Source organism: Camelus ferus, chromosome 23 (genome assembly GCF_009834535.1).
Source record: "Camelus ferus isolate YT-003-E chromosome 23, BCGSAC_Cfer_1.0, whole genome shotgun sequence".
NCBI classification, from domain to species: Eukaryota; Metazoa; Chordata; class Mammalia; order Artiodactyla; family Camelidae; genus Camelus; species Camelus ferus.
Window position 1 is genome coordinate 12,767,205 of NC_045718.1, and position 19,219 is coordinate 12,786,423.

General features: G+C 59.7%; 1 protein-coding gene across 8 annotated transcripts in view; it reads left to right on the forward strand.

Moving 5' to 3' along the window:
* Positions 1-19,219, forward strand: part of NAV1 (neuron navigator 1) — a 174,816-nt gene that overhangs the window by 140,247 nt on the left and 15,350 nt on the right. For 6 of the 8 annotated variants that reach the window (XM_032466888.1, XM_032466890.1, XM_032466889.1 and 3 more), the window contains 12 exons: positions 4,208-4,346; positions 4,766-5,063; positions 5,895-6,588; positions 6,983-7,417; positions 7,955-7,996; positions 8,576-8,724; positions 10,316-10,486; positions 11,468-11,520; positions 12,175-12,198; positions 12,310-12,387; positions 14,807-14,890; positions 15,127-15,238. In XM_032466888.1, the coding sequence (XP_032322779.1) occupies positions 4,208-4,346; positions 4,766-5,063; positions 5,895-6,588; positions 6,983-7,417; positions 7,955-7,996; positions 8,576-8,724; positions 10,316-10,486; positions 11,468-11,520; positions 12,175-12,198; positions 12,310-12,387; positions 14,807-14,890; positions 15,127-15,238 (2,279 nt within the window). Of the gene's footprint in view, positions 1-708; positions 848-4,207; positions 4,347-4,765; positions 5,064-5,894; positions 6,589-6,982; positions 7,418-7,954; positions 7,997-8,575; positions 8,725-10,315; positions 10,487-11,467; positions 11,521-12,174; positions 12,199-12,309; positions 12,388-14,806; positions 14,891-15,126; positions 15,239-19,219 lie in introns of all 8 variants that reach the window. The other 2 variants (XM_032466893.1, XM_032466891.1) reach the window with 2 other exon arrangements.

Below are 19,219 nucleotides of genomic sequence, written 5' to 3' on the forward strand. Positions count from 1 at the left end.
TCCCTCTGCCGCGTCCCGATTTGATGAAACTCCAAGGTCAGCGTCTCCTTTCCTCACGCGACTCGGTCTGCCCGCCAGAACGTCCAGGCCGAAGGAGCAGCTCTGCGAAGTGCCGTGCAGGGGCGTTTTGCCGCTGCAAAAAAATTAGTCAAGTACAGTTCACAACTGCCCCAAGGGTAAAATGGCAGTAAAGGGTTTGGGCTTTCTGCAAATCATAAAACCACAAGGACAGAGACTAGGAGAGGGGAGAGGCAGCCTCCACACATCTCGGGGAAGCTGGAAATCAGAAGGGCAGGTGTGGCCGGATCTGTTGGCCTGGAGCTGAGTCCTCAGCCTGTTTGCGGGCAAGGCGGCAGCAGCCCCGTTTGTATCCCAGCCCTCAGGACGCCTGGTGGTCGGTGACATCAGATGTCTTTCATGGGGGAGGAGGGGAGACTAGAGACCGGAGGACTGGGTGGAAAGTTACATGAGAAACACGCAGACACGCAGCTGCCCTCCCCCACGGCTCCTGGAGGGCAGCGGCCCCTCCCTCTCGTCAGCAGGAGACGACGCTCCGGGCAGGGCAGAACGGGGGCCTGAACGCGTGGGCTGGGGCCCGGTGGGGCGCAGATCCTGAACTAGTGTTAAGGGAGGCTTCACACTCTGACTGTTGAGACCCCTGGCCCTTCCCTGGCTCCACTCTTAGAACGTTGGTCTTATTTCCTCCAGGAGGGAGTTTGGAAGATTCATCACTAGGAATTCTGAGCAGCCCCAGAGGAGAAACTTCAGTCAGTCGGTCCAGTCACATCCTCTGTACTGTAGCCATTGTTGGCGCGTCCCACCTACGTACACAGAGCTTCCGCACAAGGTACGGCGGGAGGCCGGTCCCAGTCTTACGTGTGAGCCAACAGCCAGGGGTCGTCAGGTCTCAGGAGTCTGCAAGCTGGAAGTCTCACCGACAAGAACGGAAACAAGCGCCCTGGAGCCGGACGTCAGGCAGAGATCGTGGGCCCGTGTCCCTGAAGAGTTAGGGAGAGAGACTGCGTCCTTGGAAGACAGAACGACACAGGGGCCTCAAAGTGCCCTTGGAAATTAAAAATGGTAGCAGAACGAACGCCGTATGGAGGCAGTGGAGGGTGAAAGTGAGGCTGCTACCCAAAAAGCACTTAAATTAAAATATATAAACATATGTGTGTGTGTGTGTGTGTGTGTGTATGTGGCTGGAAGATAAGAGGAAATCAGTGTGTTGGCTGCAGAATCTCCCGAGAGAGAGAACTGTAAAATGGGGCGGAGGAAATCATCGAAGAAATGACTAGAGAAACTTCCCAGAGCTGAGGGCCCTGAGCGTCTGGCTGAAAGCGTCCAGGAAGGAGTCCAACTCAGTGGGTGAAAACGGCCCACACCAAGCCCATCCTCAGCGAGGTCTCCAACACCAGGGAGGATGCTGAAGGTCCCAGGGAGAAAGGGAGAAACAGGTCCCTTCCTGAGGACCGGGAGTCAGACCAGCAGCAGTGCACGCTGGAGCCGTTACCTCCTGAAGGGCCGCTGGCTTCAGCTAACGGTTCCCCGCCTGGCCAAGCCCACGTGTGTAGAAGAAGATGAAGACGTCTTACCTAGTAAGTCAGAGCTTGTGGAGTTTGCTCCCCAAGCACCTTTTTCCAGGAACCTCCTAGAAGAGGCGCTTCTCGAAAACGAGAGAGGACACGAGCAAAGAGGAGGACCGAGGTTCCAGCCCCGCAGGCAGGCGAAGAGCCCGGGGCGGCCCGCAGACCGGACGGTGGACAGCCGGGAGCCAGGCTGGCTGCTCTGAAGGAGGCACAGCAAACTCCTGACCTGGGTGCCTGGACGCCGCAGCGGGAGGGCAGAAAGGCGGCGTTTTCCTGTAGTCTGAGTCTTGACTACAGCATGTGTTACTTATAATTTTTTTTTTAAAGAAAGAAAATATGTTCTCTCCAATGGAGATGCTTCACCCTGAAGTCATGACAACAGAATTTTCCTTTTATTCAGAACCTGCAAAAGAACTTCACTGGGAAAGCTTCAGTCTTCCAGCCAGCCTTGCCCAGTGGCTGTAGTCCTCTACCCTGTTGCTCCAGGGAGAGCCTGTGACTTGGGAGGAACCGCGCTCTTTCTGAGAAGAGAAACTCCCCTCCCCACTGCAGGGGTTTCCGTAAAGCGTAGGACAGAGGGAGGGTTTCCTTGGGGTCAGTGGACGACCGTCCTCTTTTTGCAAGGGCCCTGCAGACAGAACGTCCTCTGCTCCGAGGGCTTGATTACCAAGAATTAATCTCAGGTGGACGGTTCCGCGGACGGACAGGCATCTTCTGCCGTTGCCCTAAAAGCCAACTGCTCCTCTTATCTTGACCCAGGAGAGCTGATAGCGCCGTAAAGCCCGATCGATCCTTCCCCGTCAGCAGTCTTTCTCTACAATGTCGGGGGGGGTGCGGGGAGAGGCGACGTTTTAGCCCTCGACAAACGTGAGATTTAATACACGTCACTGGCTGGGGGAGAGGCGGACTGTCAGTCGGTAACGGCCGTGTTCACAGCAGTAAAATCGAGATCTCCCTGCCGCGTGTTCTGATCCCTGCGCTTTCTTTGCTGTTTCTCAGTGTATTTGGATTAATCCCCGCAGAGCAACAAGCCAAACGGCCAAACCACCCACTTTCCTATTCCCAGCAAGTAAATCAGAGGGAGGCCGGCTGAAGCCCGGGCCAAGCACGGAGATGACTTGCGCGTCTGCTTTTTGCTCCATCCTATGGAACTCAGAATAAATCAAAAGGGAAAGTTTCCAGACACCAGCTGATTCACAGAAAGCATCCGAGTCCTCGAACACACGCAAAGCTGGCAAACCCACTGCGATCGCAGATGTGGGGCCTTGGAGACCCCGCCCTAGAGCTTGAGTGGAGGTTGAGGACCTTTTTAGGTTCCAGAAGAAAGAAGTAGAAATGGGGCCAGACTTGAGGAACAGGAGCTTTGAAGGAAGGTCAGAGGGCACAGAGTCTGAGCTTAGAAATAACGTGTGACCAGAGGGAAACCTGTTCACCGCAAGCTTGTTCTCTTGTCTGAGTCTGTTTCTGCTTTGTAAACAAGCTCGTTTGTGCCATTTTTTTAGATTCCATATATAAGTGATATCATATGATATTTGTCTGACTCACTGGGGTGGGGGAAGGATAAATTAGGAGTTCGGGATTAGTAGAAACCAAGTACTGTATATAAAATAAACACCCGGGTCCCACTGTACAGCACAGGGAGCTATATTCAACTTTTGTAACAACCCATAACGAAAAAGCATGTGGAAAGGAATAGACGAGCAGCACTGAATCACTGTGCTGCACGTCAGAAACTAACACAGTGTTGTAAATCAATTATACTCCAATTTTTTTTTAAAAAAGTGGGGGAAAAGAAACTGTGATAGCCAGCGAGGCCAGCACAAAGGGAGACGGGTGTACCTGGAGAGGAGGCGTTGTTCAGATGCTGAGAATAAGCTTTCTGACGGCGAAACTTGTCAAACACAGAAACCGACGAGAGGGTTTTGGGGGGTGACGGGGGTGGTATTTGAACAGCCCCTGGCGACGTGGACTGGGGTTCTTGCCATGAAGTCGTGCAGACACAGATGTTTGACGCAGTCTCTCCCCACACCACGGATCTGATATTCCGAGCAACTGGCAGGAAAGCGAAACCATGCCGTGCAAACCTGGCACCTCTGCCTGGCCACGGCACCTTCAGGACGCGCTGTTTAGCAGCTGGACCTGGTCCGGGCCGGGGAGAACCGCGGGCAAGCACAGCGAGAAGTGACAGGCGTGGGGGCTCTGGAAAGATCGGCCTTTCTCTGGCCCGAGTCACCAGGCATGGAAAATTTAGAAAAGGGAGAAGTATCTAGAGGACGCACCTGAACACGAGCACAGGTGTGGTGCTTACGAGAATGGAGGCCATTGCAGGGAGAGGGAAGTCGTTTGTACAGTTAGGTTGATCCCAGAATTACCTTGTCTGTGTAACATACCTCCCTGCAGGAGACAGAACACCATCCTTGGCCAGATAAAGCTAATCCTTTCCTCTTACGAAAGAACTTCACCAAATTACCAGGCCGTTCACATCGCACCAGGACTGACCCCCACGCTTTCTCCTTTTGGCTGCTTTTTCATGGGAATCCAGCCATTCTTCCATCATTACGGGAAGTTTATTTCCTGCTTGGCTTCTGTTCTAACCGCTCACCTTCCCCTCCTGCCGGCAGCTGGGACGAGAGCAGCTCCATCAGCAGTGGGCTCAGCGATGCCTCAGACAACCTCAGCTCGGAGGAGTTCAACGCCAGCTCCTCGCTCAACTCCCTCCCGAGCACGCCCACCGCGTCCCGCAGGAACTCCGCTGTGGTGGTACGTGGCCTGCAGACAGCCCGGCCACCAGCTGGGGAGGAGGCCCGGGGCAGACCGGCTGGGGCCTGTGCGCGGGCTGGCACACTTCCCCCCGACTCCCTGGGGCTGGTTCCCTAACGCCTTTGGCCAAGACCTTTTGGGGCTGGCGGGAGGAAGCTGCAGCCACCCAGACGTCCCTGAGACGTGAGCGGCGGTGTGGTGAGCGTCTGTGTGTAGTGCCCGCGCCAGTTCCGACCGGTGCACACGAGAGAGAGAGAGAGAGAGAGGGTGCACAGGGTACGTGCGCCTCCAGGTGCCAGTGCAAACCCTGGGCTGACTGAACTGCCTGGAAGAGTAGGGCCACCCGGAGCCAGAGTAGCCCCGGCCCCCCACTCCGTCCCTGGACGAGTGTCCACGCTGCTTTCTTTTCTCGTCCGCAGCTGCGCACAGACTCGGAGAAGCGCTCACTGGCGGAGAGTGGGCTGAGCTGGTTCAGTGAGTCGGAGGAGAAGGCCCCCCGGAGGCTGGACTACGACAGCGGCAGCCTGAAGATGGAGCCCGGCGCCTCCAAGTGGCGGCGGGAGCGTCCGGAGAGCTGCGACGACGCGTCCAAGGTTGGGGAGCTGAGGAAGCCTGGCGCCCTGGGACACCCTGGCTCCCTGAAGAAGGGCAAGGCACCACCAGTGGCCGTCACCTCCCCCATCACTCACACGGCCCAGAGCGCCCTCAAGGTGGCAGGTGAGCCCAGCGTGCGGTGGCCCCTCTTCCGCAGGGATGTGGCCCCGGGGGGGCGAGCAGGCAGTTCCCTGGGGAGGCCACGCACTGTCTGGCCCAAGTCAGGGAAGAGAGTGTTCCTGTCCCCAGTGCCGTGTGCAGACACACTCCTAGGGGCTAAAAGGCGGGCAGGAGGCGGATGAGGAGGGTGTTGCGATCAGAGCCTGGTCTGACCCATCTCAGACACTCCGGGGCCCTTTCCTCTCCCCGCACACGTGGCTGACATGTGCATCTTACCTTCCCAGGGTCCTTGTCTGCCAGCTCAGGGAGGTCCTGGGAACACAGTCAGAGCCTGGGCCTCCCGGCTGGCCCCTGGGCCGCTGCTGGCCTCAGCCGGGTCTCCAGGGGCCGCAGGCACTGTCAGAGCCTGGTCCAGAGCCTGGGCCATTCGCGCCCCCTCCCTTCCTTGCCCTGTGCTTAGACTGCTTTCTTCTTCCTTTTCGATGGAGGCACTGGGGATGGAACCCAGGACCTTGTGCCTGCTCAGCACGTGCTCCACCGCTGAGCTCCACCCTTCCCGACCTACTTCCTTCTTGGTAGCCTTTGTGATCACCTTTGCCATGTCAACCAAAATGGAATGTCCTACCATGGGAGCAGAAAATGAGAACAAACCAACCCAGCAGTACTAGGCCAGCTGTGCCGAAGCCCCCGTCTGGTGAGGGGGGAACCTCAGCCTGTGTGGCCCCTGCTCACCCACCGCCAGGCCCGTGAGACTCCCCCAGCACACTGATCAAGCTCCCTTCTCCGCAGAGGGAGAGGCGGGGGCTCCTCTGACTCGTGCGTGTCCCCCCACAGGCAGACCTGAGGGCAAGGCCGCGGACAAGGGCAAGCTCGCGGTAAAGAGCGCGGGCCTGCAGCGCTCCTCCTCCGACGCCGGCCGCGACCGCCTGGGCGATGCCAAGAAGCCCCCCTCGGGCATCGCTCGCCCCTCCACTGCGGGATCCTTCGGCTACAAGAAGCCCCCTCCTGCCACAGGCACGGCCACCGTTGTGCAGACTGGCGGCTCCGCCACGCTCGGCAAGATCCAGAAGTCCTCAGGCATCCCCGTCAAGCCGGCAAACGGACGCAAGACCAGCCTGGACGTGTCCAACGGTGCAGAGCCTGGCTTCCTGGCCCCCGGAGCCCGGTCCAACATCCAGTACCGCAGCCTGCCCCGGCCGGCCAAGTCCAGCTCCATGAGCGTGACGGGCGGGCGGGGCGGACCCCGGCCCGTGAGCAGCAGCATCGACCCCAGTCTCCTCAGCGCCAAGCAGGCTGGCCTGACCCCCTCCAGGCTGAAGGAGCCCTCAAAGGTGGCCAGCGGCCGGACCACCCCGGCCCCCGTCAACCAGACAGACCGAGAGAAGGAGAAGGCCAAAGCCAAGGCCGTGGCCCTGGATGTGGACAGTGTCTCCGTGAAGAGCGTGGGCTCCCCGGAGAGCACGCCCAAGAACCCAGCCGGCCACTCCCCGGCCCCCAAGTTGGCAGAGCTGCCGCCAACGCCTCTCAGGTACCCGGGCTGGGCGGCATCCTCCCACGGCCCCCTGCTCCCCCGAAAGCCAAGTTCCTTCTCCCTGTTCCGAGCCATGGGCGGTGCCCTCCTCATCAGCCCTGAGCCTGCCTCCCAGCACATGTGTGGGTGGTGTGCTGCTCACTGACACACGCCTACACGTTCAGCAGTGTCTCCCTTGTGCGTGAGCTGCCCGCCCCTGAAGACCTGAAGGTGCCCGCCGGGGGCATCTGGTCTCCTCCACTGGGCCCCTGGTGGTGTTAAGTAAAGCCTCCGAGCTTTGCCAAGAGCCAGAGAGCGGGGAGGCGGCACTGGGCTGTCTCCGAGATGCCGCGTGCCTGTTGCTTCTCTGACTCCGTTTTCCTGAACACGCTATTTCATCTTTGCTCCTCAGGGCCACAGCCAAGAGCTTTGTCAAGCCGCCGTCACTGGCCAGCCTGGACAAGGTCAATTCTAACAGTCTGGACCTTCCGTCATCCAGTGACACCCACGCTTCAAAGGTGCCGGATCTGCAGGCTCCGGGCCCAGCTGCTGGGGGCGCCCCCACTTCGTGCTTTAGCCCCAGTCCGGCCCCGATTCTCAACATCAACTCGGCCAGCTTCTCCCAGGGCTTGGAGCTCATGAGTGGTTTCAGCGTCCCCAGGGAGACGCGCATGTACCCCAAGCTCTCAGGCCTGCACAGGAGCATGGAGTCCCTGCAGCTGCCAATGAGCCTGCCTGGCGCCACGCCCAGCAGCGCCCCCAGCCCCACCCCCCCCGCCGCCCCCGCCGAGGAGGACGCGGAAGAGCTGAGCTGGAGCGGAAGCCCCAGGACCGGACAGCTGGACAGGTAGGTGGGTGGGCCCCACGTCGGGGCACTTGTTACTGCAGCTCTTTCCTGTGTCGTTCGTCACGCTGTGACTTTCAGTATCTCTGTAACGGTAAGTGAGTTCGTTTGCTTCACAACAACTCTGCGAAATAGGTAGGATTCTGTTTCTAAATTACCGTTCTTGTCCCAGACAAGGGGAGACCAGCACATGGAGACATTAAGTGACTTCTCTAAGATCCCGTGACTGGCTTAAGGTCATCCGAAGCTTTGCTGTCTGGACCCAAATCATTTCTGCTCCATTACATCCTGGTTTTCATCTGTCATAATATGATCTTTTAGAAAACTCGCCGCCCCCTGATTCCTGATCAGAGAAAAACACTGAACGTCTCGGCTCTGTCCCCTGGTCACTGGCCTGGAGGTGGCCTGCCCCCCTCTTCCTCCGTGTGTGGGAGGAAGGCGCTTCCAGTCCGGTGTCCGATGTTGCATCCGTCAAACCTCTGGCCCCAAACTAGTTTCTCGGATGGACCCACGTGCTTCTCTCTCTCTTTCCCTCCACAGTAATCAGCGAGATCGGAACACTCTTCCCAAGAAAGGACTCAGGTAACCCTTACATGTATTCCTTCTTCCCAGACCTGAGGCTCCTGCCCTGAATAAAAAATGTAACTTGGCCTGACCCAGGCCCCCACCATGAATTTAGTGACCCTCCCAGCCGAGTCATTTGTCTGTGGTTCTGCACACCCGCCCCCCCCCCCCCCCGGCACCCTCCCCAGGCTCACCTCTGTGTGAGTCAGCTTAGAGCCGGCGTTCTTTTTCGGTGACAAAGGAGGCGCGGGTGTGCACTTGGGACTCGCACCCTTACCCAGGCCCAGCTCTGGGGTCGCTCAGGTGGGCAGGAGTAGGTCACCCCTAGTTCCCCACCACAGCCGCAGCACCGAGTGCTCAGGCCAGTGACACCTGCTGCCCAGACGGCCGCGTACGGAGCCTCGGGCTCTGTCGGAGCCTCCTCCATCTTCTCACCCCGCCTCGGGAAGCCCTGCAGGGACACCTAGTCCTTCCACACCTCCTGACGGCCTGAGGGGGGCTGGTCACCGCCTGTCTGCCCCGCCTACCTTGTCCTGCCGTCAGAACCTCTGGCCTCGCGTGTAGACACCTAGACTGAGCTCTCGGCTGCCTCTGCAGGTACCAGCTCCAGTCCCAGGAGGAGGCCAAGGAGAGGCGCCACTCCCACACCATCGGGGGGCTGCCCGAGTCCGACGACCGGTCCGAGCTGCCATCCCCCTCTGCACTCTCCACGTCCCTGAGCGCCAAGGGCCAGCTCACCAACATAGGTCAGTGTTTCTGGTCACCAGACCGCGGCGGAGGCAGCCGGCCCTCGGGTTTCATCTCGAACTTGATTTGCACCGTGTGGGCTGGTGCACGGTGCCTCCATTTACCCATCCAGCGTGAGACAGATGGCGGAGAGGTGGCCCTGGGCACACGCTGTGGGTCCTCGTAGCTCAGGGAGTCTGCGTCGTGGTCATGTGGAAAAGCCGTAACCTGAGGCCCAGCGCTCAGGCCAGAGCAGCCAGAGAGGAGTCGCCCCTCCCAGCGCTGACCCAGGACCCTGGACCCTCCATGTGGGCCGCTGGGGGGAAAGGGAGGGCGGCTGATGGCAAGGATGGGCCATGCCTCTGGGTCCAGGAAATTCACGATTCGCCAGCTGCTCTGGCCACTGGGACCATCCCAGCCCTGGAGGCAGAGCTGGGTGAGGCTGTCCTGGCCGCACCCTTCCTGGCCCAGGAGCAGGGGAAGGCGGCCACTCTGATTCAGAGATGGGAGGGGCAGAGGCACAAGGCTCGTAGCCCTGGTTCTGCAGCGCTGGCTCCCAAGGCCGCATGGCCTGGTGGGACTGTGCCTGGCCGGGCCTCTGCTGCCTCGCTGTGTCTCTAAACCCACCCCTCTTTCGCTGAGTGAAGGAAAACAGGAAAGCACGAGGGCCTGCAGCAGCCTATGGGGCGACTGTGGGGAGTTTGAGAAAACTGGGAGTCAGCGTCATTTTTCCCAGAGAAGGGAGCGATTCTCAGGGGAAGGTAGTCTGGTCCATGGAGGCAGGGCCGGCTGGTTCTCTGTGTCTGGGGAGGACCACACTGGGACGAGGGCTGGGCCCGCGATCACCTCAGAGGGTCCACGTGCAGAGGGCCCAGGGGGAGGTGGGGGCCTTCCTCCGCCTGGGTCCACGTGGAGATACATCCGGGACAGGAGCTGGGGCCCCACGTGGGCGTGGCCCACATGGGTGTGAACGCTGAGTGGCCAGGGCCACGGGGGCAGCTTCTGCAAGTCAGCAGGGTTGTGGAGCCTCCCGACACTCTGACTGGCTCTGACCTTCCAGCTAGGGGGGACAGGGCACGGGACCCGGCTCTTGCTGCTGGAGCATCAGCCCTGATGGCGTGCGTGTGGGGGGGCCCCGCTCTCCCTGCGGGGCCCCGCCTGATCCCCCTTCTCTTGCCGGCTCTTTCCATCGCTGCTCCGATCTGAGTCTTGGTCCCAACTCTCAGGCCTCCCAGGCCGCCAGCTTGTTAGGGAACCAGGACACCCCACCTCCATTGGCACATCCAAGGATCTGAAGGTTCTGGAAAGCCGCTAGGCCCCCAGCCTCACCTTCAAAAGCGACATCTCCAGGGCAGGCAGGCCCAAGGGAAGGGCTTTCAAATAGGCCGTGATCTTCATCCTCTGCTCCAGACGCAGGGCCTCCCCAGTAGGGCTCGCCTTCCCCGGGGACCCACTCAGACCACCACTCAGACCACAGCTGCCTGCACACTCCTGCCCCCCCACCCCCCATTTACCTCTCAGGCTCCTGGTGCCCCCCAGGGACCAGAGCTGATGCCCCTGCCTCTCTCCCGCCCTCCCTTCCTCTCCTGTCCCCTCCCTCTGTCCTTCCAGTGAGCCCCACTGCGGCCACCGCGCCAAGAATCACCCGCTCCAACAGCATCCCCACCCACGAGGCCGCCTTCGAGCTGTACAGCGGCTCCCAAATGGGGAGCACCCTGTCCCTGGCCGACAGACCCAAGGGGATGATTCGGTCAGGATCCTTCCGAGACCCCACGGACGACGGTGAGACTTCATGCCAGCGCGGTTCACGCTCATTCCGGCTCTGCTGGGCCCCTCTCCGCCCCCACCTCCACCACCACCACCACGTTTACGCACATGTGTGATTCCCAGGACATCCAGTCGGGCCATTTCAGCTCTTTCTTCCCATCACTTCGAATGGTCTAGGGGCCCAGAAACCTTGGGTGGCGCCGTCGAGCACTGGGGCTTTGGGGTGGAGCAGCTCCTGAGGTGGGGCAGGGAACAGCCGGAAGGTTCCGTGGCCCCCAGAGTCTCAGAAAGCTCCCGCCCTCCTGGCCCTTCAGGGGACACAAAACTCAGGGACGCAGAGGCAGCTCTTAAATCCTTGCAGAGAGTTAGGCATCTCATTCCTCTTTCGAGAATGTTCCAGAGACCAGCTTCAGGGCGGCGCTCTGGGCTTCGGTGGTCTGGGTGTTCGCGGTCGGAGCTGGCAGATCCGGCTTGCTGGGGGCTCCACCCCCGAGGTGTTCAGGACCCGTCCCTGGAGCCATTCCTTGCGGACGGGCTCGCCCTCGACGCAGGGCTGTAGTTCTGGCGACTGAGTAATCGGGAGGGGTGTCTTGCACGTGTGTCTTTCTCCACCCGCGCGGCCCCGCCGGGAAGAGGACCCTCGGGCACAACTGCAGGTGTGTTCTGAGCAGCTCTGATGAGAAACCGCCCTTCCTGCCCGGGAGGAGGAGGCAGCACCTGTCCACAGCACCTCTTCTCCCTCCCCTAGCCCTCGCGCCCTCACCTGCCCTCAGAGGAGCGGGCTGCCGGGGGTCCCGTCGGGGCAGCAAGAGGAGGCCGGCTGTGCCCCGACCTCAGCCCTCGGTCCTCCGCTGACAGCCCCGCCCGCGGCTGTGATCCAGCTGAGCGCCTGTCCTGTTCTGTTTGCTCCAGGTGCCCTGCAGTCAGAATCCAAACTCCCGACCCCCTCCCCGTCTCTGAGCCCCCCGTTAACTCCGTGTTCTGCTTCTCTTGCAGTTCACGGCTCAGTGCTGTCCCTGGCCTCCAGCGCCTCCTCCACTTACTCCTCAGTAAGACCACTACCCCGTCCTCCCCCACTGCACCCAGAGCCCCCCGGGGGTGAGGGCCGGGCAGGGGCAGGCGCTGCTGTCTCGGCCACGCCCGGATCGGGGTGGGGTGGGGGCGCCCGGCACCCTCAGTGAGGGGTCTTTCTGGCCTCGCCGCCAGTTCCCGAGCAGCTCTGCTGCCTTCTGTGCCCCTCCTCTGAAGAACGCATGTTGGACCCTGTGTTGGAGAGGCGCTCTGTGCTCGGGGTGTGGGCAGCGCCCACAGCAGGGTGAGAGGGTGGCTTCCCAGGGCCTCAGAACCCAGCAGCGTGCGAGCATCCCCTGCCTCGGGCTGTTCAGTGTCAGTTGGTTCTTGGGTTCACTCTGCCCCCAGTTCTTTGCTCCAAGTCGGTGGCCGTAAGGGTCAGTCTCCAGGTCAGCGGAAGTTCCACTGCCCAGCCTTCTTGGCGATGACAAAGCTGGCTGGAGACAAGCTCAGGAGAAGCCTTTTATTAGAGCGTGGCGTCGGGTCTTAGCCACCCTGCAAGCAGCCAGGGCCGGAGACAGGGTTCCAGCCTCTTCGCGCCTCTGGTCACGCTTCCTCGAGTCCTCTGCCCACCCTCCACCCCCGGAGTAACTGCCTCCTCTCTCTCTCTCCCTCTGTGCTCCCTTCTGCAGGCTGAGGAGAGGATGCAGTCTGAGGTAGGGTGCCGAGCTCTCGTCCCCGCTTGTTAGCACCGCCGCGCCCCGTCTCCTTCCCGACCTTAAACACGTCTGCTGCCACCATCAGTTCCTGTCTCTCTTCCTCCACAGCAAATCCGGAAGCTCCGGAGGGAACTGGAATCATCCCAGGAAAAAGTGGCCACCTTGACATCCCAGCTTTCCGCCAACGTGAGTCCCAGCGAGTCGGGGACGGGCCAGCTGGTTGTCTGGCCCTAAGTTAGATGTGTTCCCGCAGCAGGGAGCTGCCTCATGAGGTGTCTGTCCTGTGGGCCTCGCCGTGGAGACAGGCCTCCCCCTCTGAGTCTGGGTGTCTGTAGAGAACCGCTTTCGCCCCCGCCCTGGCGAATGGGTGTGAAGACCTTCACGTCTGCTGGTCTTTGAAGTCCCTGGAGAAAGAAGAAAAGATTGTCAGTGGGAGGTGCTCAGTGGAGGTGGGAACAACCTCGCCTCGGCCGTGGGCGGGAGGAGCCACGGGCTACAGTCATCCATCCGGGAACCCTCTGCCTCTGCCCTGGGCGCGTCCGTCACTGGACTGGGCAGTGCAGAGCTGGCGACTGGCCCGGCTGGGACGTGACACTGAGACCCCAGCCTGGTTCTTGGAGGTTGTTTTCTCAGCAGTGTCCTTGGACCCTTGAGCTATAGGCGGAGACCCTCGTCCGAGCACAGCCCCTCAGCTTGGGTTTCTCCACCCATGAGGCGGGAAGAAAAGAGGTGCTTCCCGGACTAGGCGGTGGCCTCTCCCCTGGGGCCGAGCTGCAGACGGAGAACATGGGAGCCATTCTCCCCCAGGCTGTAAACACCAGCTGAGCCGGATCTGCAGGGCTTCCAAGTGTTTGCACAAAAGGCACTGCGGCTGCGACTTCCGTGGTCGTTTCAGGCGCCGCTTCCGCTCTTCCCATCTAGGGAGCCCAGCTGTCAGGCCCAGGGCTCCCCTTGGAGTCGGGCAGGAGGAAGAGGCTCCGCCAGGGCATTTCAACAGCAGCTCCCTCCGTCTCTGGGTGCTCTCTGTCTCCTCCCAAAGCCTCGGTCGGTCAGCCATGAGCTTCCCGGCTGGTGAGAAGCCCCATCAAGCCCTTGTCCCCACAGCTGGGGAACTGGGGACCGAAAGAATCTTAATAGAAGCAAGAAGCCCCTCTTCTCTGCCTTGTGCCCTACCCACCGCGGCCAGGCCTGGGGCCGTCCCACAGCCCAGGAGATCTGCGTCCGGGGGATGTGGTGGGGGGACAAAAGGGGAAGAGATCCGTCTACACTGCACTCTGTCGTCACCGTGCTGATCCGTCTACACTGCACTCTGTCAGCACAGTGCTGTCGAGTCTGGGTAAGAGCCAGGAAAGTGAATTTAGAGGGTGATTTTTCTTAGAACAGGAGGTTCCCTTTGGCTAAGAGAGAACACACTAGACACCCAGACACAACACGGTCCTGAATTTCAGAGGCTGCTTCCCTCTGAGGGTCGCAGCCCAGCCCTCAGGCAAGAGGCATGGTGCCAGGACTCTGGAAGGCTCGCCGCCCCCCTCAGGACCCTGGGACTCCCAGCGGCCCACACTGGGGCACACCCTGAACAGCCCAGACCACCCAGCCCCTATGCAGCCTCTCTCGGCTGTGTGCTTAGCCCGAGGTCGCACAGGTCCTCGAGTGGGGCCGGGGTTACAGGAGGCTCGGGGGTGGGGGGAGGCCAGCACAGAAAAGCCCTCACGGGGCCAGGGGTCTCAGGCCTCCCTCCAGGGCGTGTCTGTTCACCAGTGACACACAGGAGGTGACCTGAGGCCAAGGAAGCAGGTGCTCCCTGCACGGCCAGCGAGGAGCCCTGGCCTGGGCCTGAGCGATGCCTCCAGCCCTGTCTCGGGGCAGTGGCCCCAGCAGGGAGGAAGCATGGTTGGCCGGCAGGAAGCAGTGGGGGTCAGACACCCGGAGCTGTGTGTGGAGTGTGTCCCCTCTGCTGGGTCACAGTTTGCTCAGATGCTCCCTGTTGACAGCTGTTCCTCCCAGAGGGATTCCCCTCTGGTCCGGAGCCGCCCCACCCCCCACCTCTCCAGGCCCCCGGCACCTCGCGGTGCAGGGCGACCCCTAGTGGCCAGGCTGGGAACTGCCCCTGTAGCCACCCAAGCTGCTTCCCCAGCCCCGAAAAGGCAGCCCAGGACAGTGGGGTGAGGGGGAGGGCAGCCAGGACAGAGGCTCTGGAGAGGTGGCCCGAACTGCTCCTACTGGGAGGTGACGGGGCCCTGGGGCTGCCTGTCCGGCCGTGGAGGAGTCGCCCCAGGACGATAGCCCCCGAGCTGGTGGCCCCCTTGGAGCAGAGGGACATCCCAGCTCTGCAGACGCTGCTGCCCAGTCTCTGAGCGCCTCCCCAGGCCTGCCTGCCCGGGTGCTGTCTGGGCCACTCCCTTACTCAAGGAAATTCCAGAAGTTTCTTTTAGGCCTGAAAGGTGTTTGATTCTACCCTGTTGCTCAGGAAGAGCAACATGGAAAAACCACCAAGAGGGGGTTGGGCCTGGTCAACTCAGACACAGTCATCTCCGACAGCCTTCCGCTCCCGTGCCCTCCGGCCCCAACCCAGGCAGCCGGGGCATCTCCTGACCTTTTGTTTCAGGCTAACCTCGTGGCGGCTTTTGAGCAGAGCCTGGTGAACATGACGTCCCGCCTACGACACCTGGCAGAGACGGCCGAGGAGAAGGTGAGGGTCCCGGGGTGGGAGGGGTCCTGGACGGACGGGCCGAGGCTAACCTCCTGCCTGGTCCTGAGCAGCAGCCGCCCCCCCAACCCTGTCACCCGAGCTCCCCACTGCCGCACGACACAGCTGTCCCAGCTCCCTGCCTTCTCCGTCCCGTCTGAAGATCCCAGGGCCCCTTGCCGGCCGCATTGTAGGTGCTCCCCGTCCCTACGGTGACACTGCTTTCCTTCCTCTCTGAGGACACCGAGCTGCTGGACCTACGAGAAACCATTGACTTTCTGAAGAAGAAGAACTCTGAGGCCCAGGCGGTCATCCAGGGAGCCCTCAGTGCCTCGGAGGCCACACCCAAAGGTAGGCCCTCCAGCCACAGACTGAAAATGGAAGTGGGGAGGAAGGACAGTGATTGCAGGTTTTTATCTGTGCCCAGAATGTGTCAGGCCCCATATCAGACTTCTAGGAGGTGCGGGCCAAGGCGGAGGGCCCGGGCACGACCCCGCCACCCCAGGGGGCGAGGGAGGGGAGGGTCCTCTCCTGGGTCTGCAGACCCGAGCCCAAGAGCTGTCAAGGACAGTCATTAGAGTAGCCCTGTATTCTTTCAGAACTCGGGGTGCTCCTGCCGCACGACCCCACAGTCACGCCCCATGGCCTGCGTATTTACCCAAAGGAGCTGAAATTTTATGTCCCCACGAACACCTAAACATGGGCCTTTACAGCAGCTTTACTCACAATTGCTAAGACTTGGAAGCAGGCCAGATGTCCATCAGTAGGTGAACAGATGAACGAGCTGTGCTGTAGCCAGACAGTGAAAGATTACTCAGCGTTAAAGAGAAATGAGCTCTCAAGCTATGAAAAGACACTGGGGAGCCTTAAATGTGCATCACAAGTGACAAGAGGCCATCAGAAAAGGCTGTGTATTGTCTGACTCCACTGTGTGACCTTCTGGAAAGGACAGGACTGGGGACGAAGGGTCACGGCTGTCAGGCCTGGAGATGAACCTGCAGAGCGCAGAGGATCTGTGGGGCGGCGACAGTGTTCTGCAGGGCACGGGCACCGTGGATCTGAGTCCTCAGACTTGCGTCCAAACCCCCGGAAGTGAAGCCCAGGGTGACCGTGGGCCCTGGGTGGTGGTGACGTGTCCTTGCAGGTCTGTCGGTTGTAGCAAACGTCGCGTCTGGTGGGAGATGCTGTGCACGTGTGGGGTCGGGGTGCCGAGGGGGCGTCTCTCCCGTCTGCTGGGATTTGCTGTGAACCTAAAGCTGCTCTAAGGAGTAGTCTAGAAACACCAGCACTTTGCACTTTTATGTCAGCAGGTGTGCAGACACACATGTCACCTCGCCTGATCCTCTCCAGTTCCGAGGGGAGTGAGTCTCCTCTTCAGAGGAGACAAAGATTGCGTGGATTCTGGGGCTCCGTGACCAGTTAGCCTTGGGCTTAACTGCCAGGCAGGCTTTGCGAGAGAGAGTCGGGGGTGGTCTGGGGGTGAAAGGTCCCGAGGGACGAACTCCGGTCATGAGACGGGGCACCAGGGACGTCGCGTTCAACACGCTTACTGTAGTGAACACTGCCGTGAAGGTTGTTCAGAGAGTGAACCCTGAGTTTTCTCATCACGAGGAAAACCTTTCTTTTATGTTGTGTCTGTGAGACGAGAGACGTCCACTGAACGTGCTGAGGTCGTCGTTTCATGACGTCCGGAAGTCATTATGCTGTGCGCCTTAGATGCACATGGTGCTGTATGTCAGTGGCATCTCAGTACAGGGGGAAGGGAAAAGGGCGAGAAAAAGATACGGGGCCACCAGACGCCGCCAGCCACGCCCTCTCACTCAGCCGGCTCGGCGGGTGGTCCGCTCCCTGTCCTTCCATCCGTTGTCAACCATCCTCAGCCTCCCACCGCGGCCTCCCCTCCTGCCGAACTAGGCTCACCTCCTCCTCAACCGAGAAGCAGGCTCCCCACTGGCCTCCCCTGCTCCCTCCGTGTGACTCACCCGTCCTGACTTGTGGGGCGGTCCCTCCAGCCAAGAGCGACCCTCGCCTGATGCCCTGGGTCCTCGCCCCACCCCCCAACACACACACACTGCTTTTCTGCATCTTCAGCCTCTTACCCTCCGTTGGCTCCTTCCTCAGTTATAACGCTGCTAACTGATCTTTCGTTTTAAAGGAGAAAAGGGAGAACCCTCTCTTCAGATTCTCTCTCCATCAGGCTCTCCCCTTCCTTGTGAGCCGCATCCCGTCTCGGTCTCTTCCTGCTGCTCTGGCTGGCATGAGGTAGGGGCCCACCTTCATTCTTTGATGAGTGGCGGTCCAGATGTCCCAGCACCATTTGTTGAAAAGCCTGTTTTCCCCACTGGCTGATCATGGGACTCTTGTAGGAGATCAATTAACTGTAAATATCTGCATTTATTTCTGGATTCGCAGCTTTACTCCATCAATCCTTACATCTGTCCTTAGCTGGCACTCCCTGCCTTGGTTACTTACTGTAACTTTGTCCCAGGTTTTGAAGTCAGAAACGTGGGCCCTCCAACTTTGTTCCTCTCCGAGCTAGTTTCGGCTCCTCTGTGCCTTTGCCCTCTGTTTTTCCATGTAAATTTTAGTGTCAGCTCGTCAATCTCTGCAAATAAGCCAGCTGGGATCTTGGTCAGGATGGTGCTGGCTCTGGGAGTGAACTTGGGGAGCGCTGTCAACGTAACGCTGCTTAGCGTAGCCGCTGCCTCCCCCGCGGCTGTGGCCGGGCCCCCGTCCAGGTGCGCTTGGGTTTATGTCAGCAGCGTCCTGTGGTTTTCAGTGTCCAGGTCTTGCTTTTCTTCTGTTGAATTTAATTTTTGGTACCCTTGTAAATAGAATGGCTTTCTTAACTTCTTTTTCAGATTACTCATTACTAGTATATAGAAATGCAGCTGATTTTTTTGTATATTGATGGCGACTCCTGCAAACCTTCTGAGCCAATGATTAGCTCGGTTAAGGCTTTACAACTGCTTGTCAGTCTGTGTCTCTCTTAGTCTCCACCTCCCTCCTGAACTCCACGCCTCTGCTTCCAGCCACGTAACCCTTTCTCTCCTGCAGTTCTGCCCCCTTCAGGCATCACCCAAACCACTAATCGGAGAGTCGCCCTCCACATCCCACTGTCCCCACCGCTGCGCTCAGTCAGTTTCGTACGCTGACTCGTGTACGTGAATGTGTAAATCTGCACAGACCTCAGTTCCCTCCGTCTTTTTTTTTAATTGAGTTAAGTCGGTTGACAGTGTGGCGCCCCCTTCTGGTTGTCCCTCCTGTCTTGCCGCGGCCCTGGCTTAGGCTGTCCACGCTCTTCTTCTGGGTTATCCCCGTAACTGCCCAACGCCCTGTGTTGCGCCAGCCCTTCCCTCACTGCCCCACGGCGATCCAGGCGCATCACTTAAGATCCGAAATCATTCCGATTCGAATATGGGCTGGACGTTAAATTTAAAACCTTGCTGTTAGTTTCCTTAGGAATGATACTGGTGTTTCGAGACCGTGCCCTTGTTCTTAGGAGGTGCACCCCGAAGCGCTTGGTGGTGAAGTGCTGTCCACTTCTTGTTTTCAAGTCGTTCAAGAAAACGTTCTCTGCATGTGTTAGTGTGTGAGTGCACGTCTCTGCGCAAACAGAACAAAAGATCAACAGCTGTTAATTAGGTGGAAAGCGTGTGGGGTCCTCCTGCGGTGCTGAGCTCTAAGTGTTTCTGTGTGTTTGAAGCATTTTAGAAAAGCAAGTTAAGGGAAGGAACACACCCAGAGCCGCAGGGCGCAGCAGGAGCGTCCGGCTCTGCCTGGCCTGGGACGGACTTTCTCTCCGGCCACATCGGCCGTCACTTCTCTTGCCTGCTGGGTTCCGACTGTGGCAACAGGAACACCTGCGGTCCACCAGGCACTAGTCTGAGCGTTTTACTTACAGTGATTCATTTAGTCCAAGTCGCAACCCTGTGAAGCATGTTTTATACTTTATAAGGAGAGTAAGATCGGAGAAGACGGACTTGTTCAGACACGGCTCCTAAGGGACGGGTCTGGGGTGCTGGGCTGTGGCTCGTCTCCCAAGCTCAGCTGGCTCTTCAGATGCACGTGTGTCCGAGGGCCTTGTGGCGCCATGGGAGCGCGTATGACTCCAGATGCGTGTGTGTCCGATGGACAGTGAGTCCTGTCCTTCGCTGTGCGTTTTCCTTGTTCACGTGGACCCCTGCTCAGCCTGGCCGGGAGGGTTTCTAGGAGCAGTCAGAGAACTACTGTGGAAAGCCAAGACGCCTAACCTTACTTTGTTTGAAAATTGGTGATAAACGTACATGGCACAGAACTTTAAATGCACAAAAGATTCCCTAACTTTTTGAA